The sequence below is a fragment of the Rana temporaria genome, chromosome 12 (genome assembly GCF_905171775.1).
Source record: "Rana temporaria chromosome 12, aRanTem1.1, whole genome shotgun sequence".
Lineage (NCBI taxonomy): Eukaryota > Metazoa > Chordata > Amphibia > Anura > Ranidae > Rana > Rana temporaria.
Window position 1 is genome coordinate 138,354,655 of NC_053500.1, and position 26,540 is coordinate 138,381,194.

At 47.7% G+C, this 26,540-nt stretch overlaps 1 protein-coding gene across 4 annotated transcripts in view; it reads right to left on the reverse strand.

The window, feature by feature from the left end:
* BAIAP2 (BAR/IMD domain containing adaptor protein 2) overlaps positions 1-26,540 on the reverse strand; it is a 103,879-nt gene that overhangs the window by 56,072 nt on the left and 21,267 nt on the right. For all 4 annotated transcript variants that reach the window (XR_005744501.1, XM_040330946.1, XM_040330945.1 and 1 more), the window contains exons 3-5: positions 16,459-16,520; positions 13,260-13,331; positions 11,631-11,768 (exon numbers count right to left, since the gene is read on the reverse strand). Coding sequence is in view for 3 of the 4 variants with exons in the window: in XM_040330946.1 (XP_040186880.1) it covers positions 11,631-11,768; positions 13,260-13,331; positions 16,459-16,520 (272 nt within the window). In the remaining variant the exon portion in view is untranslated. The remainder of the gene's footprint in view (positions 1-11,630; positions 11,769-13,259; positions 13,332-16,458; positions 16,521-26,540) is intronic.

Consider the following 26,540-nt stretch of genomic DNA (forward strand, 5'->3'; position numbering starts at 1 on the left):
ATAAAAGTGATAAATAAATGTTTTAAATAAATAAGTAAAAAAAAAAAAAAGAAGAAAAAAGAAACATAATTAAAGCAACAGTGTAAAAAAAAATTTATTAAATTAAATTTAATTCAATTAAATGAAAAAGTAAAAGCAACAGTGTAAAAAATAATAATAAAAGTGTAAAAAATAATAATAAAAATGTAAAAAAATTAAAGCAACAGCGTAAAAAAATAATAATAATTCAATAAATAAAATTAAAGCAACAGTGTAAATAAATAAAAAAAATTAAAAGCAACAGCGTAAATTTTTTTTTTTAAAAATGTAAGAAATAAATATAATTAAAGCAAAAGTGTACAAAAATAAATAAAATAAAAGTAATTAAAAGAAAATTAAAGCAACAGTGTAAAAAAAAAAATGTATAAAAATGTAAAAAAATGAAAGCAACAGCGTAAAAAAATAATAATAATTCAATAAATAAAATTAAAGCAACAGTGTAATTTTTTTTTTTTATGAAAATAAAATAAAAGCAACAGCATAAAAAATTAAATAAATAAAATTAAAGCAACAGTTTAAAAAAATTAAATAAAAAATTAAAGGAAATAAATAAACAAAAGCAACAGTGTAAAAAAAATTCAAATGCTCTGTGCAAAGTCAAACACATGCGTTGGTTCCGCACACACAGCGATCGTCCCACACATCAGATCATGGGCAGCAATTCTAGCACCAGGACCCTCCTCTGTACATCTAAGGTGGTAACCTGTAAAGGCTTTTCAATTGACGCCTATGGATCATAAAATATACATCGTTTGTCGCCGTTGGGTATATGGATTATGTTAGTGGAGAGGTCACGCATAAAAGGCAGTTCTGGTGACAACCAGGGGTCCCCTCACTTTGGAGGGATTTCTTTTGACTTCTGTTGTGGCTATGGAACAGGAAGTGAAGGTAACTCTCTCTAACGAGACACCTGACAGGGGGTCTAACCCACCATGCCTTCAGTTCTACTATTATTAGGAGGGCTCATTAAAAAGGGAGGGGGGGGTATATGCTCAGTTTATGATGGAATATGGAGTTATGTGCAGTCAGGACCTCCCACCGTCAGCCTGATTTCTGTGTGATGGAAAGTCGATTACGGTAAAAAAACCATACCCTCCCTATGAAGCGGCTTCTACATGGATGAAGGCTTTCGGATTGTTCTGTGCGGAGTTCTCCGAGTCTCCCGGAATAATTCTTCAATAAACTGCGACCAGCCAGACCAGAGAGCCGCCAGAAAACCTGAATTGGCGCCCCGCTGAGCGAGGAGTCTAAACGCTTGTCCACCGCTGAGCGAGGAGACAGAACACAGAACTGGGTCAGGACACGGATGGTGGAGCCCGCTAACCCGGAGTCATTACAGAAGACCCCCGCCGGGAACCGCATCTATCCGCCTTTCATTTACAGGGGTCTCTGAAGGATGAGCCCGCTGAGAGGCTGACATAACAGAGGATGGAGAAGGACGATCGTACGGAGAAATGCACCCCCCCCCCTCCCCCGATGGAAAGAAAATAATTCTGAACATCTTCTGAAATCAGCTCAGACCCCCGTTCTCCCCGCCACACACATCACAATCCGCCTTCATTGCAGCAGAACTCCAAGCAAAATCAAAATCGCTAGAATTAGAAATAGAATGGTACAAAAAAAAAAGAATAAAGTAGCACTAGTTGCAATATTCACCTTCATTCCTGAGCTGCCCTCCCCCAGTACTTCTTTTCACCACTAGATGTCATCAGTCTGACAGGCAGCATCATACCCCAGAGCCCAGGTAATGCCCTCCACCTCTATCCTGACCCGACTGTCCCTTCCTCCACCCCACCCCAACCATACCTTCCGCCACCCCATCCTGATCCAACCGTGCCATCCTCCACCCCACCCAACTCAACCGTCCCTTCCTCCACCCCGTCCCGACCCAACCGTCCCTTCGTCCACCCCGCCACGACCCAACCGTCCCTTCCTCCACCCCGCCACGACCCAACCGTCCCTTCCTCCACCCCGCCACGACCCAACCGTCCCTTCCTCCACCCCGCCACGACCCAACCGTCCCTTCCTCCACCCCGCCACGACCCAACCGTCCCTTCCTCCACCCCACCACGACCCAACCGTCCCTTCCTCCACCCCACCACGACCCAACCGTCCCTTCCTCCACCCCGCCACGACCCAACCGTCCCTTCCTCCACCCCACCCCGACCCAACCGTCCCTTCCTCCACCCCACCCCGACCCAACCGTCCCTTCCTCCACCCCGCCACGACCCAACCGTCCCTTCCTCCACCCCGCCACGACCCAACCGTCCCTTCCTCCACCCCGCCACGACCCAACCGTCCCTTCCTCCACCCCACCACGACCCAACCGTCCCTTCCTCCACCCCGCCACGACCCAACCGTCCCTTCCTCCACCCCGCCACGACCCACTAGAACCCTTTTAGCGCCCCCCTCTGGCTGACACTTCTATAACCCCAATCCCGCAGTCATGTGTGTCACTTCTCTTCATTCAAGTGTCAGGAGACACTCCAAAACGTTCCTGTGAGTGAGGACAGGAGCGCTGGGCTCCTGCAGACGACGCGGCTGTTCATTAGCATCGGCTGGCTGGGAGAGGATTATGTGATCCGGATAAACAGATTAGGAGAGCGCGGCCCTCGCCACCAAGGAGGCGCCAATCCCGCCAGCGGATGCTTCTGTCACCGCGCTTCAGGATCCCGAAGGATGACTACAGCCGACAGCAGAACCTGGGGCCTGAAATAGAAACTGTCTGTGCTGCCCCACAGCCACTAAATGAGATTCACACCTTCCCTGGAGACCAGAGGAGGAATCTGGTTGGCGACTATAGGACAATGGAGACTGCGCTTAGACATAAGTAATAGTTCTAACAGCACATTGCATCGGGGTCTTGCACCATGCCCCCCCCAATATCATATATATATGTGTGTGTGTGTGTGTGTGTATGCATGTGTATATATATATATATATATATATATCACACACACACACACATACATACACACACATCCATCCAGAACTAAGACCCCCCTCCGGGCTCAACTACTCTACCCCTCAAAAAAAAACAAACACACAGATCTGGAGTTTAGCAGTTTAACGTAAAATACATTTTTTGGATCCATAACAGTGATTTGTTCCTCCTTCTCCTAGACCAGGGATAAGCAATTAGCGGACCTCCAGATGTTGCCAAACTACAAGTCCCATGAGGCATAGCGAGACTGACAGCATCAAGCATGACACCCAGAGGCAGAGGCATGATGGGACTTGTAGTTTGGCAACAGCTGGAGGTCCGCTAATTGCTTATCCCCGTCCTAGACTGAGAGCCCCCAGCACAGCCCCCCCCCCCCCAGGCCCCCACCTGTCATTAAGACCCCCCTGGCATATAGTCCGCGCTTCATATCATTGGCTGAGATGATACAAGACGCACCCCAGGCGCTTACGGATCCGCGCTCGATGCACCCAAATTGTACGCTGCAGATAACGGCGCACTTTCCATTCTCATCTGATACTTTATTTTTAGAATAATTAACTTTGTAATTGAACATTAGAGAGGTTGTGCGACTCATTTTACTGCAGATAATTACCCGGGGGGGATGGGGAGAGCGCGGAGGTATTACTAGTCACTGTGCAAACGAGAACACCCCTCCCCCCCCCCTCCATTAATTGCAAAAAAAATTAAAGAGGTCAGAAAAACTGGAGTACTGCGACCTTCAAAATTTTCCAAATCCCCCTCCGCGGACCGCAAGAAAAAAATGGGAAACCCTGCCGAAGCCGGGAACTACAATATTGGAGACACTCTACATGTATGCAGTTCCCAGGCTCGCCCATTCCTCCAGAGAGCCCAGGACTGCGGTCAATGGTCAGGATGGCTTACCACAAAGGAGATGGAGGAATGTCTGCTCCCCCATCTCCTGTTACAAATGAAGCCGAAATCGACGAGGATTTTTGTCACTTTGCAATTTCAAAGCCGTCATTCTTTGGCAGTTATAGGGAGGGAAGCAGCTAATCAAAAATCATCTGTGCATGATTAGCGGACACATTGGCCCAGATTCACAGAGTGTGGGCGCACATTACGCCGCCGTAGCGCAGAGAGGCAAGCACTGAATTCAGCAAGCCAGAGCTCCCAACGCTGCGCCAGCGTGGGATTCGAAGGCGTACGCCGGTGTAGGTGGAAGTGGGCGTCACCCATGCAAATGAGGCGTGACCCCATGCAATTGATGGGCCGAGCACCAGACAGATACGTATCACGAACTGTGCATGCGCCGAGACGTGGTCGCATCCCCCTGCGCACAACCACGTCAGAACAACTGCCTAAACTACGCTGGATCACTGTGTACAGCGTGAACGTAACCTACGCCCAGCCAGACACACGTCCAACGTAAAATACGCCGGCTTGTGTTCCCTGGTGCAGACCTTTGCATGTCTGTTGCTGGGTTGCACCTCCTTTATGGGGCATAACTTTACGCTGGAAGTACAACTTGCACGCACCTCGCGTAGCCTGCGTCGGGCGCACGCAGGTTCGTGAATCGCCGTATTTCCCTAATTTGCATGTTTGAATGGCTAATCAATGTAGCCTAAGCCGGCGTAAGCAAGTTACATCGGCGGGGTGTAGCCTGTTTTTAGGCGCATATCTGTTCGTGGGTCTGGCGCACAGATACGACGGCGCACATTTGCACTTACGTCGGCGTGAACTTGTTATACGTCGGCGTAAGTGCTTTGTGAATCTGGGCCATTGGGGGTCCAATAGAGCCTTGATGTCTCCATAAAGAGTACCTGTCACTTGCCCGAAGCTATCACACCTTTGCACCCCTTGTGATAGCAATTAAATAAAAAAAAAAATGTAAAAAGTGTAAAATAAGCGCCACCTATGGACAGTTTTAGGTACGGTTTGTCGCCATTTCACAAGCATGGGCAATTGTGAGCGTGCATCTTCTACTTCAAGTTTATATATTAAAAAAAACCTGCCTACATTTATTATTATGAAGAGTATATGGAATACCAGCCAGCTATAGACTTCGGTCTTTACCATTTGGTGCCTTGATGCCGGTGACTTGTCGTTAAGGTTCCCCTATCGAGATGGTTCCTGTAAGGACTGTGCAGGCGCAATCCTTGCCGACGGAAATCTCCGAACCTCGGCCGGCATCCAGGCTCATTCCTTAACATCCCCGTGGATTGGAGGATGTTAAAAAAAAGAGCCAGGAGGCAGAGCGAGCGGAGCGAGGACGTGAGGCTGACTGGCCACTTTCCTCAGATTCCACATCGCCCTGGATGCCGGCAGAGGTTCAGAGATTTCCGTCGGCAAGGATTGCGCCTGCGCAGTCCTTACAGCAACCATCTTGATAGCCGGAAACCATCTCGTCAGATCACCGTCATGGTCCTTTCCCGGACAATTCCAATGTAAACAGAGACCTCGGCTTTCACCGACAGGTCGGCAAGTTTCCCCATCGGGCCGCCACTGGAATTTTCTGTATAGACATTAATAGAGAGGCAAAGGTTTCCCTCATCAAATCCTTTGAAGGCAACAAACCCGTCACAGGTCTCTGTTGATGTTTCGTCAGGAGAAGTAGAGCCCAGGGCGGGGGTTGGGGGGGGGCCCGATTAGCCTGCCTAGTGGATTTAAGCATCTTAAAACAAAGCTTTAGCTGCATCTCATTCAATACGTTCTTAGAGAATCGGGAATTACCGCAATAAATCAGGCCGAGGCAGCGGAGCTCAGGGGCTCCAGAACACCCTGGAGAGCAACCGGACCTCCCGCACTCAGAATTAAGGGGCGGAGTTCCCATTATTAGCGAGGATAGTTACTCTTAAGTGGGGGGGGGGGGGAGCAACTGCAGACCCCAACATCACTGAGGGACCACAGGTAATATTCAGTATAGGTAATGCTTGGGGGTCCAAGATACATCCTGGAGAATAAGGGGGTTTCCATACATTTAGGAGGGCATTTGTCCATTTGTTGCATTGTTGGCCAACCCTTGATGTATTTGGGAGTGGGGGGGGGGGGGGGGGACTCAACTGCTGACATAGACATTACCAAGGGGCCACACATGTAAAACACTTAGGGGTTTCAGGAACAACACGACGAAGAAGGGACCTGCCATACACTCAGGGACAAAACACTCTGGAAAAGAAGGGGATTTCCAGAGCCAAAACCAAGGGCAGGTATGGGTGGAATCCTCCATTAGTTGCCCTGCTGGTTAATCTTTAAGATATGGGGGGGGGGGCTCTGGGAAGATCCTGGAGAACAAGAGGGTTTTCATACACTGAGATCAAGGGTGGATACAGATGTAATTCTCTATTTATTGCACAGCTGGGTCAACCTTTGAGACATCTGGAAGGGGGCCAGTGCAATAAAGAATTAGACCTCTGTCCAGCCTTGATTTCTTAATGTATGGAAGTCCCCCATTCTCCAGAGTATTTCTTGAACCCCTAAGCATTTATATACACTATATTACCAAAAGTCTTGGGACGCCTTCTTTTACACACACTTTTATTGCACGGTTGGTCAACCTTTGAGGCATATGATGGCGGGGGGTCAAGTGCTAAACCTAATTTACTAAGGGGCCACACTCATTACCCCCCAGTATCCACCATTCATTTAAGTGTAGAAGTCTGAACATGTTGTGGCCCTCCACCCAAAGGAGGCTCCGTGTGAACAATTTGTGGCCCCCCTCACCACACGGGGGCTCCGTCTGACCGGTCCCCACCATCTCCGAGTCATACAGGACAAAGAAAAACACCATGAAATATTCAGGGCCTCCAATCACCTGGTTGGGGAAGGGGACGAGGGGGGGGGGAGCGCAGTCTCCAGTACAGCGTGTCCTCCTGAAATAAGGGACCAATTAGAGAGGAACGCTACTTAAATATGAATGATCTCCCGGTATAATCCAAACACATAATCACCTTCCATCTGCTGCTCTGAGCCTCACGACCCCCCCCGAGCCAGGAGGAACATTTCACACCTAGACCGGCTTATACCAACAGCGCCGCCTCACTCCGCTCCTAAAGAGGAACTCCGGCCCCCTCTTCAGTCTTGCACAGTTGTAGCAGCTTCTCTCCTGGACTGAAATGGCTTCCTCCGATTTCACTGCACACTGTGAGCTTCTCACCAGAGGCGGCTCTCCAATTAGGCAAATTAGGCGGTCGCCTCAGGCCTCGCACCCACAGGGGCCTCGCGGCCGCCTAATTTGCCTAAAGAATTGGTTCGAGACAATTCTATAAACGGTGAATTCATAGTTTATAGAGTTTAAAACTCTTATATGCAATTTATACAGGTAATTTTTATCACTTTAATTATTTTTCACATTATGGATACGAGTTGGGGGGCCTCTTGTCTCAGATTTGCCTAAGGCCTCACAAAGCTTAGAGCCGGTGACTTGTCCTGAATGTTCCACTATGGGGGAAGTTCCTGCACTGACTGCGCAGGCGCAAACTTCCCGACGGAAATCCCCGAACCTCGCACAGCATCCAGGCTCATTCTTTAACATCCCCGTGGATTGGAGGATGTTAAAAAAAGAGCCAGGAGGCCGAGCGAGCGAAGCGAGCCGTCCGAGCGCAGCGAGGACGTGAGGCCGACTGGCCACTTTCCTCTAAGTCCACGTCGCCCTGGATGCCGGCCGTCGTTCGGGGATTTCCGTCAGCAAGTTTGCACCTGCGCAAAGCTTAAAGGAACTTTCCCGATCGCTGGAACCATCTCAGCGCATCAGTTCGCGCATGCGCTGGAACTTCCGTGATACCTGGAACCAGCACGGCAGATCACCGCGACTGCTTCTCACAATGTACATTAGAAGCTGCAGCACATCAGATGGAGCCCCGCCCCATTTCCTGGCTGGAGGACGTCCAACACCCTCCCAGGTGTGGGCAACTGTGGCTCTCCAGTTGTTGTGAAACTACAATTCCCATGAGGCATTGCAAGGCTGACAGTTACAAGCATGACTCCTCCCACAGGCATGATGGGACTTGTAGTTCCGCAACAGCTGGAGGGGCACAGTTGCCCATCCCTGATTTCTCCTCTTTTCCTTCCCAGCCTGACAGTCCCTGGCCCCACCCCTTTCATTCATTTTATTTCAGTTCTTTCAATCGCGGAGGCTCAGCATCACATGTGGGCGTTACCTATGCAAATAAAGCTTGCCTGGGACCACCCACCCATCAAGGCACTGTGATATTTGCATAACTCCACCCACTGCTTTTTATCAGAACTGAGGGCTCTTGGGAGGAGCAATGAGGTAGGGTGCTGTGATGTTTTTAGGAAGCATCTCCCCTGCTGGCCCCTCCCACCAGCCATGATCTGCCTGCATTGTATAGAGAAACACAGAGACCCAGCGATGACATCACCAAGTCTTAAAATGAGGTATATAATGGAAATGGACAGAAATAAAAAATAAATAAAAAATGTAGCATTTTAGCTGTAAAACATTTTTTTTTAAATAATATATATATATATATATATATATATATATATATATATATATATATTATATATTTATTTACTATTATATTTTTTATTATAAATATTTTTATTATTTTTAGATTTATTATTAAAAATATAAAATGTTATTATTATTTGCATTATTAATAAAAATACATATAAAATTATTATAAAATTATTATTATATGCATTATTTTTATATTAATAATAAAAATATAAAATTATTATTATTATTATTATTATTATTATTATTATTATTATTAAAGAGGAGCTCCGCCATTTAAAAAATATTAAAAGCCAGCAGCTACAAATACTGCAGCTGCTGACTTAATATAAGGCCACTTACCTGTCCAGCGACGTCTGCAGCAGAAGATATCTATCTGCTGCCACCCCCACCCCCCATCCTTGATGAGGGAATCGGGAAGTGAAGCGTTCTGGCTTCACTGCCCGATTCCCTACGGCGAGTCGCGCAGCGCCGTCCTCACTGGTCCCCGCTGTGTTTTGGGAGCCGGGTGTTTCCCGGGGCGGGGAGTGACAAACTGCCCGCAGAATCCCTGCAGAGAGGACTCCCGGAAGTGGGTGCAGATACCTGTCTTAGGACAGGTATCTGCACCCCCCCTGAAAGGTGTCAAATGTGACACCAGAGGGGGGGGAGGGTTTCCGATGAGCAGAAGTTACACTTTAGGGTGGAGCTCCGCTTTAATAAAAACAAATGATTTATTATTATTAATAACAATAAAAACAATAATAATAATAATAATAATACAAATGTAAAAAAAAAAAAAAAAAACACACACACACACACACACACACACACACACACACACACACACATGAATAATAATAGCAATAATAATAATTATAAAAATAATAATAAATATAAAACAAAAAAAATAAAAAAATAAAAAACACACACACACACACACACACACACACACACACACACACACACACACACACACACACACACACACACACACACACACACACACACACACACACACGACTAATAATATTAATCATCCACAAAAATAATAATAATCCACAATACACAAACACACTCTGCATACATACATACAATCTCACTTATACGCACACTCTTTGCACACACTGCATGTACAGAATAATGCCGGATGGATCTGCCGGCAATCCAGTGAGCCCCAATCAAATCTCAAACAAACAGTGTTGTCAGCCCTGCCCAATCCTCCCCAAACTACAAAACACCTCCCACTCCCCCTCACCTCCATACCACAGAGGGGCATAGAGAATAGAGTAGATCCCAGCAGCAGGCGCTGCCTCACCCTACACCAGATCCCAGACAGGATTGTTTTATACAGCCCCCCCCCCCCCCCCACTCATTGTCAACCAATATTTGCATTCTGCTTTTTGCCAACGTCTCTTTTCACCGGCTGAGTCATCATTTGGCGAGCCGCTGATCCGGAACGCATCTAGCCGCTGGATTCTACACTCCCGACTGTTCCAGCTCAGTGCATCGGACTCGCAAGCTGGTCATGTCAGTCCTCCAGCATTTTCGATTGGCAGTTCTAACCATATAAACCTTTCTATATACAGCACAGTGATGATGTCACAGCTGCTTTTACAAGGTAATATCTGGATTTAAAAACACATGTTTTTCTATCCGGAGTTCAGCTTTAAAGAAAACCCGTGATGAAGGAAATATGTTGCCCCCCATTGCCGAGTCTTCCTCTCTGGCTGTCATGCTGACAGTTTCGTTTGATCCCAAAGTCCAGCACAGAGATGAGAACTTCTCCACAACCCGTTATTAGCTGCCTGCACGTTCTGGGTCAGTGGCTTCCTAGTATCACAGCCAGGCAACTGGTATTTTCAGAAGGCACCGAGTCATAGTACCCTCAGCCCCTTTAAGCAACTAGCAGTGTTGTAATAAATAGAGGAACGCTTCGGAGGCCGGCTGGTTACCTCAAAGGGCAGTTAAGGTGAACTACAAGCTAAGAAGCTTTATAATATGGCATGGAGGCTTAGAGCCGCCTGAAGGCAGCAAATAAAAAGCACTCGCCAAAAGGACCGTCCACCCACAACCAACATTCCTGCTCAGGGTGGATGGCAACATTGGACAGCCTTCTTGTTTTATATTGAATCTATAATTAATTTTTTTTAATTATATACATAGATAACATTACATAGTAAAAGGATTCCCAGAGCAGTATGGGTGAGCTAAAGAAAATATAGCTAAAGGCTGTCCTATCTTACTGAAACTGCCTACAGCGCTGCCCCAACAAGGCATGGTCAGCTCCCACAGCGCCGCCCCAACAAGGCAAGGTCAGCTCCCACAGCGCCGCCCCAACCAGGCATGGCCAGCGCCTACAGCCCCAACCAGGCGTGGCCAGCGCCTACAGCGCCACCCCAACCAGGCGTGGCCAGCGCCGCCCCAACAAGGCATGGCCAGCGCCGCCCCAACAAGGCATGGCCAGCGCCGTCCCAACAAGGCATGGCCAGCGCCGTCCCAACAAGGCATGGCCAGCGCCGTCCCAACAAGGCATGGCCAGCGCCGCCCAAACAAGGCATGGCCAGCGCCCGCAGCGCCGCCCTAACAAGGCCTGGCCAGCGCCCGCAGCGCCGCCCCAACCAGGCGTGGCCAGCGCCCGCAGCGCCGCCCCAACCAGGCGTGGCCAGTGCCCGCAGCGCAGCCCCAACCAGGCGTGGCCAGCGCCCGCAGCGCCGCCCCAGCAAGGAATGGCCAGCGCCGCCCCAGCAAGGCATGGCCAGTGCTTACAGCGCTGTCCAAAAAGGGATGGCCAGTGCCTACAGTGCCGTCCCAACAAGGGATGGCCAACGTCTACAGAGTTGTTCAACAAGAGAGATGACCAGTTCCTCATTCACTCATCAGCTTCAGCTACTGGGCTTTGTAAACAAGCTTTTTACACCAAGGGATGCAAGTAGAAGCTGAAAAATCTAAAAACATGCCTAATGCTCCACCTGCTGACTGATGTGTGGAATATAAAATACAAAATATTACATATTTTTTAGACCCTCTATTTGACACTTTTTTTTACATTCCCAGTCATATGATTACATAACAGAACAAGCAACAACATACATTTCTTTCTTGACCTTCTATTATAAATTTCCTCTCTCTCTGTCTGTTTCCCACAATACCCACCTCCAATACGATTGGTGTCTTTTTGTCTCGTACATAAAAAGACAGAAATCTCACCTGCATCTCTTTGTCAGAATATTTTTGGGGGTTTTTGCTGCCTTGGCTCTTTTTGCGTAGTTTCCTCAGCTCCAACTGACACTTTTCCAGGGCATCTCCTTTGTTCTTCTGTTCCAGCTGGTATTTCTTTAAAGCCGCCTGTGGAGGAAGGACTGAGTTAGGGAAACAAAGACTAGGTGTACCAAGATAGTACCAGACCATGGAAAGAAGGAGTTGGGGTACGAAGATGGTCCCAGGCCATGGAGAGGGGAGTAGGTGTACCAAGATGGTCCCAGGCCATGGAGAGGGGTAGTAGGTGTACCAAGATGGTCCCAGGCCATGGAGAGGGGTAGTAGGTGTACCAAGATGGTCCCAGGCCATGGAGAGGGGTAGTAGGTGTACCAAGATGGTCTCAGGCCATGGAGAGGGGTAGTAGGTGTACCAAGATGGTGCCAGGCCATGGAGAGGGGTAGTAGGTGTACCAAGATGGTCCCAGGCCATGGAGAGGGGTAGTAGGTGTACCAAGATGGTCCCAGGCCATGGAGAGGGGTATTAGGTGTACCAAGATGGTCCCAGGCCATGGAGAGGGGTAGTAGGTGTACCAAGATGGTCCCAGGCCATGGAGAGGGGTAGTAGGTGTACCAAGATGGTCCCAGGCCATGGAGAGTGGTAGTAGGTGTACCAAGATGGTCCCAGGCCATGGAGAGGGGTAGTAGGTGTACCAAGATGGTGCCAGGCCATGGAGAGGGGTAGTAGGTGTATCAAGATGGTGCCAGGCCATGGAGACAGGGACCCATGATCTGGTTGTTTCCTTCAGCCTGTGACCCCCTCACGCGCTGCCTCCACCCCTGTCTCTCTGTACCCCTCTCTCTACCTCCACCCCTGTCTCTACATCTCCTCCTTTATCCACCTCCACCCCTCTCTCTTTCTCTACCGCCGCCCCTCTCTCTCTGTAGCCTCCCTTCTCTCTACCTCTACACATCCAGGTCCCCCTCTCTACCTCTACACCTCCAGGCCCCCCTCTCTCCCTCTACCTCCAGACCCCCCCCTCTCTCTCTCTCCAACTCCAGACCCCCCCCTCTCTACCTCCACCTCCAGACCCCCCTCTCTCTCTCCACCTCCAGACCCCCCCCCTCTCTCTCTCTCCCCCCCCAACTCCAGACCCCCCCCCCCTCTACCTCCAGACCCCCCCCCCTATCTCTACCTCCAGACCCCCCCCTCTATCTCTACCTCCAGACCCCCCCCCTCTCTCTCTCTCTCTCTCTCTCTAGACGCCCCCTCCCCCTACACCTTCAAACCCCCCTCTCCCTCCAGACCCCCCCCTCTCTCTACCTCCACCTCCACCTCCAGACCCCCCCCCCCCCCCTCTCTCTACCTCCACCTCCAGACCCCCCCCCCTCTCTCTCTCTCTAACTCCAGACACCCCCCACCTGCTCTACCTCTCTCCCCCCTCATATACTACCCCTAACAGCACAGCCAAGGCAGATTATGGGGCACAGTCCAGCACAATGTAAAAAGTGAGAACTTTACAGGAGGGGAGAGAGGTGGAAGATCAGAGATTTCCTAAATCACCGATAGTATCTTTAACACCCCCACCGACCCCCCAACACAGCAACCAATTCTGAGGGAATATAAAAGACGACCACTTACATTCAGGTACCGCGAGTCCAGCTCCACCTTCTGCTCCAGCTGGGTCAGCAGTTCATTGTGAAAGGATTTCAGCTGGAAAGAGAGAGAAGTGGGATCCATTAATCTGCACAGTCCACACAGAGAAGACATACCAAGGCCGATGCGTTTCAATGCGTTTTACATTTGTAACCAACAGAGCATGCGCATTTCAATCGGCGCGGGGACGCGCTTCATTTAAATGAATCGCGCCCCCCTACTCGCCCAATTTGAAATGCGCGCTGAGAAATACACTACGCCGCTGAAACTTACGGCGCAAAATCTTCCTGGATTCGAAATTCCGCCAGGTAAGATACAGCGGCGTAGCGTATCTCTGATACGCTGCGCCAGGGCAATTCTTTGTGAATCTGGCTGTATGTATGTATGTACGTACGTACATATACATATATATACATACATACATACATACATACATTAGTGCTGTCAAACGATTAACATTTTTAATCGCGATTAATCGCATTAATGTCATAGTTCACTCACGATTAATTCGTCATAAATTTTGATCGCCGTTTTCTAGCTGATCTAAAACCATTTTTGACATAAAGGGACACTTTTGGACAATCTACAGTTTTCAGGCAGAAAGAATAGTTTTTATTTTATAAAAGTACATGTAGGACACTGGGCAGACCACTAGGGACAAGGGGGGTGTGTATTTTTTACATACAGTACTGTAATCTATAAGATTACAGTATACTGTGTGTATTGTGTTTGTTTACTTTTTTGAATTTGGCGCCGTTCTCCGCTCCCGTGCGTCGTAACGTCGCAGGGAACGGAGATCGGCGGCACACAGACACTGTGAATCGAGCGAGGAGGACCCGCTCGATCACACAGCGGGGTGGCATCGCTGGATCCAGGGACAAGGTGAGTAACTTGCCTGTGAATCCAGCGAGAAGGTAAGCCGCGCCGCTGCACACTCTGCGCGTCCACCCCGAGCGTTAATCGCGCGATAAAAAAAATTGACGGCGTTAACATGGGTTTGCGTTAACGCCGTTAATATCGCGTTTAACGCACAGCACCAATATACATATATATATATACACACACACACACAATCCCCATTTCTCTGATATCCTGATCAGTTTTTCGGAGGGGCTGAGGAACGATCATTCTCCATAGAGGTCTTGGCTTCACGTTTAGCATGAGCTCAGCAGTGGGGAGCATGCCAGCACCGGACGCGGTTTTCTGGGCGGCAAAGTGCAGGGCAGGAATAAGACGCGCTGACAGGTCTGCCCGGAAGGATGAGGGTGAAGTGTGATGGAGAGATGGGAGAACAGATGGCGGCACATATGGAGAAGGAGCAGACACACAGATCGGCAGGTGGGAAGCGAAGGAAGGAGGGAAGGCGGGCAGAGGAACATCCACCTAACAGTCAGGATTCATGCAGAGGCTAGGAAGACCGACAGCGAAAATCCACACCGCAATGCAAAAAAAAAACAGCGCCAATCCCGGGGCAACGCCGTGCAATGAATTGTCTCAGGACAACATTGTGCAACGCTCATCAAGAGTTTTGCTAGCCAACCTTCCCGTTATTTCTGAGGCTTCGGTCATACAAAGTCCACTGTGACGGTTTGCCTTCACTTCCTTTCCGAAAAAGCCAAAAACAGGAAGTGACTGACATGACTGCTCTGGCACAAGACAAGAAATGGGGACAATGCTGTGGCTGCAATGTTGTCACCTTATAAGAAGGAACGCCTGTGATTACACCAGAGATGGGAATGGGACATTACCAGCAAAAAGCATTTCACAATCAAAAAATAAAAAATAAATCACATTTTTTTTTTTTTTTTTTTTAAAGAAATTGTAAAAACATTTTTTGTACTACATACTACATTTGTATAAGATAAGAGATTATAAAATGTTTATTTTTTATGTTCTAAATATTTTTAATAGATGTAAAAATAGATGTAAAAATAGTATTAAAAAAAGGAAAAACAAAGAAAAGAGGAGGAAAAGGAAGAGGAAAACAAAGAAAAAGAAGTAAAGAACAGACAAGAAAAAAAGGACACAAGAAATAAGAAAAAAATAAATCAAAAGGGGCAAAGAGAAGGAGGAAACCAAAAGCAAAAAGAGAAGAAGGAGGAAACCAAAAGCAAAAAGAGAAGAAGGAGGAAACCAAAAGCAAAAAGAGAAGAAGGAGGAAACCAAAAGCAAAAAGAGAAGAAGGAGGAAACCAAAAGCAAAAAGAGAAGAAGGAGGAAACCAAAAGCAAAAAGAGAAGAAGGAGGAAACCAAAAGCAAAAAGAGAAGAAGGAGGAAACCAAAAGCAAAAAGAGAAGAAGGAGGAAACCAAAAGCAAAAAGAGAAGAAGGAGGAAACCAAAAGCAAAAAGAGAAGAAGGAGGAAACCAAAAGCAAAAAGAGAAGAAGGAGGAAACCAAAAGCAAAAAGAGAAGAAGGAGGAAACCAAAAGCAAAAAGAGAAGAAGGAGGAAACCAAAAGCAAAAAGAGAAGAAGGAGGAAACCAAAGCAAAAGAGAAGAAGGAGGAAACCAAAGCAAAAGAGAAGAAGGCGGAAACGAAGCAAAGAGAAGGAGGAAACGAAGCAAAGAGAAGGAGGAAACGAAGCAAAGAGAAGGAGGAAACGAAGCAAAGAGAAGGGAGGAAACGAAGCAAAGAGAAGGGAGGAAACGAAGCAAAGAGAAGGGAGGAAACGAAGCAAAGAGAAGGGAGGAAACGAAGCAAAAGAGAAGGGAGGAAACGAAGCAAAAGAGAAGGGAGGAAACGAAGCAAAAGAGAAGGAGGAAACGAAGCAAAAGAGAAGGAGGAAACAAAGCAAAAGAGAAGAAGGGGGAGACAAAGCAAAAAGAAGGAGGAAACAAAGCAAAGAGAAGGGAGGAAACAAAGCAAAGAGAAGGAAAGGAGGAAACGAAGCAAAGAGAAGGAAAAGGAGGAAACGAAGCAAAGAGAAGAAGGAAAAAAACAGACAAGGAAAAAAAAAAAAAAAAAAAAAAGACACAAGGAATAAGATAGAAGAAAAAAAAAAAAAAAAAAAAAAAAAAAAAAAAAACAAGACAAGAAAGAAAAAAGGAAACAAGAAAAGGAGAAAAAAAAGGGGGGGGGGAAGAAGAAAAAGGAGTAAAAAAATAAAAATAAAAAAAGGAGGAATGGAGGAAGAAATAATAATAATAATAATAATAAAAAAAAAAAAAAAAAAAATGTCCTTACCATATCCTCCAGCTGGTTCTGGATCTGCCGGTGAACTTCTGCCATCTGGAAGAGGACGTCGCCTGAGGAGCAGAAGAGCCAAAAAACGGGATTGGAAAAGACAGACAAAAGAAAAGGCAGTTAGCGGCCGGTAGGTAGCCATAGGTAGGTGCTCATGCAGTAGAGGAATATGAAGTCTAAGTAGAGCACACTGGAGGGAGATGGTGGGGGATGGGTGCTCAGGCCTCGATTGATCCTGGACTGGAGGGCTTATTTCACACCGCAAAGAATGATTTGCAGTCACAGCAGCCGGCCAATCAGAAGTGCTCTTTTTCACATTTGACTTGGATGCTGAGCGCTGCTGCGCTTTTTTTTGCGGTGCTCTTGGCAATAAGCCGGGTCATTTCTGATGCGATTATCAGGTAGAATGGCGATTTCTAAGCAGGATGCTACAATTCAAGGCATGCAGATGAGGAGCGGGGGGGACGGGCGATACCTACATGCCGCCTCTTCTGAACGGGCAATGCGATAAAAAGGAACAAAAGACCAACATGAACATCACAGACTTTTATGTCACCCGGAAGTCAGCGCCATGCGACTCAACTAATCGCAAACTTTACTATCCCTCAAATACAACCTGCAGAACTCTCAAAGCCGTATTCAACCCAAACCGTTATATTGCAGCTTACCAATGCAGGCGGCTGCATTCATTTTCTTGTTTTTTGCCTTTTTCCCCCTTCTGTTTTCACCTGGTGATCTGGCCAGTGACATACTCTGGAGGAAGGAGCACAGGGGGCACCTTTGGACAGCGGCATTGTCCATCTGGAGGGAGGGGAATGTTAGTGTATCTAAATCTGCTAGTCCATCTAACAAATTGAAACTCCAACTTACACTTCATCTCAAACGATCATTGTTAAGCACCCCGTCAGTGGTAAATGGTTTGTCTCATCAATGTAACTGCTACTTCCACAGGAGCGCTTCTGCTTTTATAAAAACAGACTTACTGTCAGGATCATCAAGTGAAAACAAAGGAAAACAAGCACAAAAAAGAAAACAAATGCAGCCGTTGCATCAAAGAATGGTTAAGCTGCAATATAATAAATGGTTGCTTTTGGGTTGAATGCGGCTTTAATGTCATGTTTAGCGTTGAACCCCTGTACATTTTCTAGAAGAAGAAACCTTTTATTAATCCCCTGATCATCCCAGCATCCAGGGCATTCAGGGCTCCGGGATCCCCGCCCATCATGTTCAGGGCTCAGGGAACCCCACCCATCATGTTCAGGTCTCAGGGAACCCCACCCATCATTTTCAGGTCTCAGGGAACCCCACCCACCAGTACCGCCTTATCTGTGCCCACCAGTACCGCCTTATCTGTGCCCACCAGTACCACCTTATCTGTGCCCACCAGTACCACCTTATCTGTGCCCACCAGTACCGCCTTATCTGTGCCCACCAGTACCACCTTATCTGTGCCCACCAGTACCACCTTATCTGTGCCCACCAGTAACACCTTATCTGTGCCCACCAGTGCAGCCTCATTAGCACATATCAATGGAGAAAAATTACCTGTTTGTAAAATTTTATAACAAACTCGGAAAATGTTGGAAAAAAAAAAATCACATTTCAATCTTTTTTTTTTTGCTAAAAATTTCATTTGGGTACAGTGTTGTATGACCACGCAATTGTCATTCAACGTGCGTCAGCGCTAAAAATTGGTCTGGGCAGTAGAGGGCTTTAAGTGGCCAGTAAGGAATTGGTTACGTACCGGTGTTTGGCGCCATTCCACAAGTGTGCGCAATTTTAAAGGGTGTCATGTTGGGTATCCACTTACTCGGCACAACATCATCTTTCACGGTAAAAAAAAAAAAATTGGGCAAAAAATATGTTTGGGTGTTCTAAGCAATTTTCTAGCAAAAATAAATGATGATTTTTTACATGTAGGAGAGGAGTTCCAGTATAGGCCTGGGCTGAAAATGGTTAAAAGTAAATATTTGGGGGGTTTCAGTGCAACAGAAATCGCCCCAAAACTAATCTCTGGGTGGAATACTTAGAGCCAGACCCAGACAGGTCCTCTTCATGTCCTTCCACAGCAGCCCGACCTTCAGAGAGGAACAGGAGAGGTCTTCCGTCTGGAAATGACAAGTTTGGCCTCATCACCGCCATCAAATACTCCGAGAGCTCCGCCAATCCTACCATGACCCCCCCTAATCCTGGCACCTTGCTGCCCGTCTCAGGACATTAACCCCTCTGTAGAGGTTCCTCAGGCAATCGGGAACACAAATTGGTCCACCGAGGCGACTGATGGAGGATAATGACGGTGGCAGAGGTCATGTATGGTCTCCATAACTACCGAAAATGAAGCGTCTATACTCTGCGCCGAGAACATGAACATCGGACCTTTTACAGAAACTAAAGGAGTTAAAATAGATCTTCCTGTTCTCCAGAAGAGGAAGTGTGCAGGTTGGAGCCAGCTTGGGGGGGGGGGGATATGCGGAACCGTTCAGTCATTTCTATCTGGAACTTTTATAGAAGTCGATTCACCTCCAGAAATTGGCTTTTCACAGCAATTTAGAAAAAAAACAATTCAAATTTATTTTTATCATCCGAGAATAAAAGAGAAGCCCAAAACCAGAACTCTAAATGTTAAATAAGAGGGGTGGTGTTGGGGGTTGGGATGGAGAGTAGAAGTGTCGCTCCACTTAGTCCAGAATAAGATTTATTTTTTGTATATTTAGCATAAAAAGCCAACGCGTTTCAGAAAGAAAAAAAAGCCAATAAATGATAATCTCTGATTGGAAGTCTCAAAAACACAATGGCCCAGATTCAAGAAGCAATTGCGCCTGTGTAACCATAGGTTACACAGCGCAATTGCTTACTTGCTCCGGCGTAGCGAATTCTCCTGATTCAGGAACATCGCTACGCCGACTGCAGCCTAAAATCTGCGTGGCATAAGGCTCTTATGCCACGCAGATTTTAGGCTGCATTCTTGCGTTGGCCGCTAGGGGGCGCTCCCATTGTGATCTGTGTATAGTATGCAAATTGCATACTAACACCGATTCACAACGTTGCGCGAGCCCTGCGTACGCAAATTACGTAGTTTGCGTACGTCGGGTTTCGCGTAAGGTTACACATCCTAATAGCAGGCACAGCCAATGCTATAGGATACCCACGTTCCCGCGTCGCGATATTTAAAATCTACGTCGTTTGCGTAAGTAAATCGTGAATGGTGCTGGACGCCATTCACGTACACTTTGAAGCAAATGACGTCCTTGCGACGTCATTTGCCGCAATGCACGTCGGGAAAGTTTCCCGACGGAGCATGCGCAGTACGCTCGGCGCGGGAGCGCTCCTAATTTAAATGATTCCCGCCCCCGGCGGGATCATTTAACTTGCGCGCGCTTACGCCGGGCAAATTTGCCGGCGCGCCCTCGCAGTTCACGGAGCTACTGCTCCGTGAATCGAGGGCAGCGCAAAATATTTGCGGGGGCGCAGGGCAAAATCGTTGCCCTGCTCCCCCGCAAATATCGCGCAAATGTACCTGAATCTGGGCCAATGATCATGGAACCTGTCATTGGTGGGTCAGCCCGCTCCAGAATCTTCTCTTTTATGTAGCCGGATGAAGGGGGACCTTTGCTGTTCCTTGAAACTTGTTTGACCCCCCCAGATTAAATAGTTCTAAAGGGTCTGAGGGATCTGAGTGAGCCCCATCATGACATCATCAAGTTTGTGTGCCCAGATGAATATGACACAAGCTCCACCATTCTACCGGTGTCACCCAACGACTAGAAGACGGCTTATCACTGAAAACAAAACCATTACAAAACACTAAAAACACTCCATAAACATTACATTGAAAGTATGTGGGTAGATCTGTGAGATAATTGAAAAAAAAAACAAACAAACACTGTTGATCCTGCCAGAAACTGAAATCTTGTGAGCTGATAAGAGCACAGGAAGTTACCAGTTGCATAGTTTTCAATTGTCCCAGGATTCAGGACTACAGAACCCCCCACTCCCCATTTTAGGCAGAGGGAGAGGTTTAGTATTTCTGTCCCAGGGTGACAACCTCTCCTAGATACAGAAAGGTGAGTGAGCAACATCAGGAATGGAGATCATAGGCAATCAATGATCCGGCGTAGTTTAGGCAGCAGTTCCGACGTGGTTGTGAGCAGGCGCAGGGGGATGCGTCCACATCACGGCGCATGCGCAGTTCGTGATACGTATTTGTCTGGCGCTCGGCCCATCATTTGCATGGGGTCACGCCTCATTTGCATGGGTTACGCCCACTTCCACCTACGCCGGCGTACGCCTTCGAATCCCACGCCACGCTAGCGCAGCGTTGGGAGCACTGGCTTGCTGAATGCATTGCTTGCCTCTCTGCGCTGCGTTGGCGTAGCGTACATTGGTTACTCTACGGCGGCGTAATGTGCGCCCACACTCTGTGAATCTGGGCCATATTCTCTAAGCCAATCAGAATTCATCTTTCATTGCCTGCACTCCAATTGGCGGTCACTGCTCCTCTGTATACCATCTGACTTCTCCAATTCTATAAATCTAGGTTATTTCTCACTCCTGCAGAACACAATCATCCCTTCCATGACGATGGAACGATCGGTGGCTCGGCCTGCCGCAGAGACAAACAACACCTAGCAGAGTCCCCGAGGAGCAGACAGCTGACTGGTGTCACCGAGTATAATTCCTCCTAATGCAACAATCCCGTGGGGAGCCGTTCCCAGCGCGGCGTTAGCAGCAAGTTGGCAGAGAATTGAATATTCATCGGTGTGGATAAATCCTCGGATGATGAACCGGTCCTAATCCCCGGGGGAGGACCGCGCCTGCTCAGCGGGGGGGGGGGGGGGGAAGTGTCGGAAAGCTCACATATCGGCCTATTGTCAGACCTGTCAGCAGGATAATGACCCCATTGTATGGAGGGAAGATCCGATCTGCAGTCCCCATTATACCATCCAGGTCATTCACAGCTCCATGCAAAGAGCAACAAATAATACAATGTAACAAAATCATTCTTCCAAATGAAATATCTTATAAATTCCAGCCAACCGAATCCCTTCCACAGCCAAGTGACAGTTTATAGAACTTCTCCCGTATGATAATGTTTAACCCTTTGCTGGGATGTGTAGATCATCAATGGCATCACTAGGGTCGGTGTCACCTGGTGCGGTAAAACATGGTGTCACTCCACCCCCATCATTCCCCCCCCCCCCCCCATTTAACACTGCAAACAATGGCGATAGTAGTGCCACCAACAACTATCAAGCACATCATAGTGAGCACCCCAAACCACTGTAAAGGATGCGATCTGTGCCGGCATGCCGATCTACACACTGTCACCATCCATGATCGGAATGCAAAGAGGACCAGTTGCTAAAATTGGCAAATCGCTCTCTAATCCAACATTAAAAGTAGGCCAATCACATTCACAATTCAAGTTAAAAGAAAATAAAATCTAAAAAAAAAAAAGTTTCTCCACTAGAGTGGCCCCCTCCTCCTCCCTTGTATTTAAGATCTTAGGTAGCGTCTCCATCCTCTCTCCAGCTATATGATGTCACGTGACAAAAGAGGAGAAGGACAATTTGCCTTCACTCCTCGGTGCCGTGCCGAGACCGAGAGGAGTTCTCCGTCTCGGTGCCGTGCCGAGACCGAGAGGAGTTCTCCGTCTCAGTGCCGCGCCAAGACCGAGGGGAGTTCTCCGTCTCAGTGCCGCGCCGAGACCGAGGGGAGTTCTCCGTCTCAGTGCCGCGCCGAGACCGAGGGGAGTTCTCCGTCTCAGTGCCGCGCCGAGACCGAGGGGAGTTCTCCGTCTCAGTGCCGCGCCGAGACCGAGGGGAGTTCTCCGTCTCAGTGCCGCGCCGAGACCGAGGGGAGTTCTCCGTCTCAGTGCCGCGCCGAGACCGAGGGGAGTTCTCCGTCTCAGTGCCGTGCCGAGACCGGGGGGAGGTCTCAGTGCCGTGCCGAGACCGGGGGGAGGTCTCAGTGCCGTGCCGAGACCGGGGGGAGGTCTCAGTGCCGTGCCGAGACCGGGGGGAGGTCTCAGTGCCGTGCCGAGACCGGGGGGAGGTCTCAGTGCCGTGCCGAGACCGGGGGGAGGTCTCAGTGCCGTGCCGAGACCGGGGGGAAGTCTCAGTGCCGTGCCGAGACCGGGGGGAAGTCTCAGTGCCGTGCCGAGACCGGGGGGAAGTCTCAGTGCCGTGCCGAGACCGGGGGGAAGTCTCAGTGCCGTGCCGAGACCGGGGGGAAGTCTCAGTGCCGTGCCGAGACCGGGGGGGGGAAGTCTCAGTCTCAGTGCTGTGCCGAGACCGAGAGGAGTTATTCTCTGTGCCGTGCCGAGACAGAGGAGTTTTCAGTCTCCGTGCCGGCTGTCCATCACCCCCTGCAGGCTGGAGTGAGGAGAAAGACTGATCCTCCCTCCAGCAAGTGTCAGCAGCTGCTCCTTGGGACAGGAACAAAACCAAGATCAAGCCAATCAGTGAGGAGCAGCAACAACAGTGCGCCCAGCTCCCAACACAGCACCTGCTTGGCCCCACCCTTGTACCAGCTCTGGTGTCACTCAGGTGCGATCTGCACCCCCCGCACCCCCATTGTGACACCACTGTAGAACACGACATGGACAGTGAAGTATTTTTATTAGTGTCCCCCGGGAGAAAAAAGGGCATGTAGTTCATGCATCATCTTCTGACGTGCTGAGAAAAGCCATGTGGTCAGAAAGGACGCCACTCCACCCCTGCCAGTGAGCAGACAAGATTATCATTGATGACAATATCAAAAAATAAAGCGTTTTGTACCCCTGGGGACACAATACATGTAGTACTTTGTCCCATCTTCCTACATGCTTTCGAAGGCTTGTCATACAGGATGGCACCTACAGCCATTCAACAACGCCGCTGGCAAGGAGACAGCTGCACCGATAGCCAACAGCTCCAAGCACTTGTTCAAGACCAGAGCCGGCAAGAGCAATGCAGAAGGAAAAAGAGGCTGACAACCCCCTCCCTCTGCATTCCTCTTGCCAGCACTTATTTCAGGCAAGCATTTGGAGCCAAGAGCGAGCACTGGCTATCAATACAGCCGCCTCCTTTCTAGCTGCATTATTGAATGTCCTTAGGTGGTGTCCTGTCTGACCCTCATAGCTAGTCTTGTGAAGTATGCAGGGAGTGTGTCCCTACGTGTACAATACACGGTAATATAAAAATAGATTATTATATTATTGCCTGCACACCAACCAAATTTTACCCAAATTTTTTCCATTGTAACATTTACATTGCTCCTGTGGTGACCAACGATTTGTACTACTTTCTGTGTCATCACCAAAGGGGCATCTGCTGGGATCTAATTTTCTATTGACATGATCCCACCCCCAGAACTACGTCTCCCGAGGACCCTTTCCCTGCACAGTTTGTGGGCGGGCTCCTGGGAATCCAGGCAGCAAATAAATAAATGTGGAGAGGGGGACCAGGACAGGCAGAGGTCTATAGTCCAGCAGGCAGGGTGGACGCGCTGCTTCATATGCCGCATGGTAAGGCGGTGTCGCGTTGGCCGCTGGAAGAAGAATCTGGGAGCTCGCTGAATTTATGATCAGCTAGTTTAAAAAAAAAAAAGGGATAAACACGCATTAAATGGTCATTTTGACCGACTTGGGCAGATGGCGTGCTCCTTAAAGTTTCAAATCGGCTCCTCGTGTGTCGCAAGAAAATCAAAATTTCTTCCCTCCAGAAAATGAGGTCAGCGGTTTCTGATTAATCCCGTCAGCCGTGGTCTCCCGGCGCCGTTTCCCGCGGCTCCGGCAGACATTGTTCGGCTCGGCTGAGAGCGGATTTTAATATGTATTAATCTTGTTTGGCTGCGCGGAGCAGAGAGTTAATTTAATGTCAGCGAGGATGAAAAGTGAGCGCGATCGGAACAGATCCGCGTAACAGAAGCTGCGCTAATTGCATTGAAATAAGCGCCGGGTAATTTGTGTCCCCAGGGCGGAGGGGACAGGGTGTTCTCTGGAGGAGAGATGGATGGCTGGGGACGCAACACCTCCCACAGCTGCTAATCTTCTCACAAAGTGCCACCAAATACCAATCCAGGTGTAGCGGCACCGACACGGCGGCAAGATGTGTTTTTCCTGCAAATTGAAGGAGAAATAAATAATTTTCCAAAAGTTGCTTTACATAAATCTCAACCCAAATCACTCAGATCTCCCAGAACACGCCGGTTCACTTCAAAAACTGGTTTGTAAATCTGCAGCTTTCGTTAAAATGTGCCACTGGCGATCCTGCAATAAAAAGTGTCAATGTTTACGTTCTTGATTCCCTTCAGTCTGGATTTCGCCCTCAACACCCCCGCAGAAACCACCCTCCTGAAACCAGGGCCGTCTTAACCACTTAAGACCCGGACCAAAATGCAGGTAAAGGACCAGGCCCCATTTTGTGATTCGGCACTGCGTCGATTTAACTGACAATTGCACGGTCGTGTGACGTGGCTCCCAAACAAAATTGGCGTCCTTTTTTTCCCACAAATAGAGCTTTCTTATGGTGGTATTTGTTTACCTCTGCGGTTTTTATTTTTTGCGCTATAAACAAAAATAGAGCAACAATTTTGAAAAAAATTCAATATTTTTTACTTGTTGCTATAATAAATATCCCCCAAAAATATATATATATATATATATATATATATATATATATATATATATATATATATATATATATATATATATATATATATATATATATATATATATATATATATATATATATATAAAAAACTTTTTTTCCCTCAGTTTAGTCCGATACGTATTCTTCTACCTATTTTTGGTAAAAAAAAATAAAAAAATTGCAATAAGCGTTTATCGATTTGTAAACGCTATATATTTTGCGCAAACCAAATAGTTTTATTGCCTTTTATACATTTTTTTTTTTTTTTACTACTAATGGCGGCAATCAGCGATTTTTTTCGTGATTATGGCGGACACATCGGACAATTTTGACACATTTTTGGGACTATTGTAATTTTCACAGCAAAAAATGCATTAAAAATGCATTGTTTACTGTGAAAATGACAATTGCAGTTTGGGAGTTAACCACAAGGGGGCGCTGAAAGGGTTAAGTGTGACCTCATCTGTGTTTCTAACTGTAGGGGGGTGTGGCTGTAGGTCGGACGTCATTGATTGTGATTCCCTATATAAGGGAACACACGATCGATGACGGCGCCACAGTGAAGAACGGGGAAGCTGTGTTTACATACGGCTCTCCCCGTTCTTCAGCTCCGGGGACCGATCGCGGGACTCCAGCGGCGATCGGGTCCGCGAGTGCCGCGGTCACGGAGCTTCGGACCGGGTCGTGGGCGCACGCCCGCAACCCACGGGTGAGCATTATACAATCACGTACAGGTACGTGATTGTGCCCAGCCGTGCCATTCTGCCGACCCCGTCCAAAGCTCCGTGACCGCGGGACCCCATCGCCACTGGAGTCCCGCGATCGGTCCCCGGAGCTGAAGAACGGGGAGAGCTGTGTGTAAACACAGCTTCCCCGTTCTTCACTGTGGCGCTGTCATTGATCGTGTGTTCCCTGTTATAGGGAAACACGATCAATGATTTCACATGTCCAGGCCCGCCCCCCTATAGTTAGAAACACATATGAGGTCACACCTAACCCCTTCAGCGCCCCCTTGTGGTTAACTCCCAAACTGCAATTGTCATTTTCACAGTAAACAATACATTTTTAATGCATTTTTTGCTGTGAAAATGACAATGGTCCCAAAAATGTGTCAAAATTGTCCGATGGGTCCGCCAGAATGTCGCAGTCACGAAAAAAATTGCTGATCTCCGCCATTAGTAGTAAAAAATTTTTTTTTTTATAAAAAGCCAATAAAAACTATCCCTTTTTTGTAAACGCTATAAATTTTGCGCAAACCAATCCATAAACGCTTATTGTGATTTTTTTTGCCAAAAATATGTAGAAGAATACGTATCGGCCTAAACTGAGGGAAAAAAAAAAAGTTTTTTATATATTTTTGGGGGATATTTATTATAGAAAAAAGTAAAAAATATTGTATTTTTTTTCAAAATTGTCGCTCTATTTTTGTTTATAGCGCAAAAAATAAAA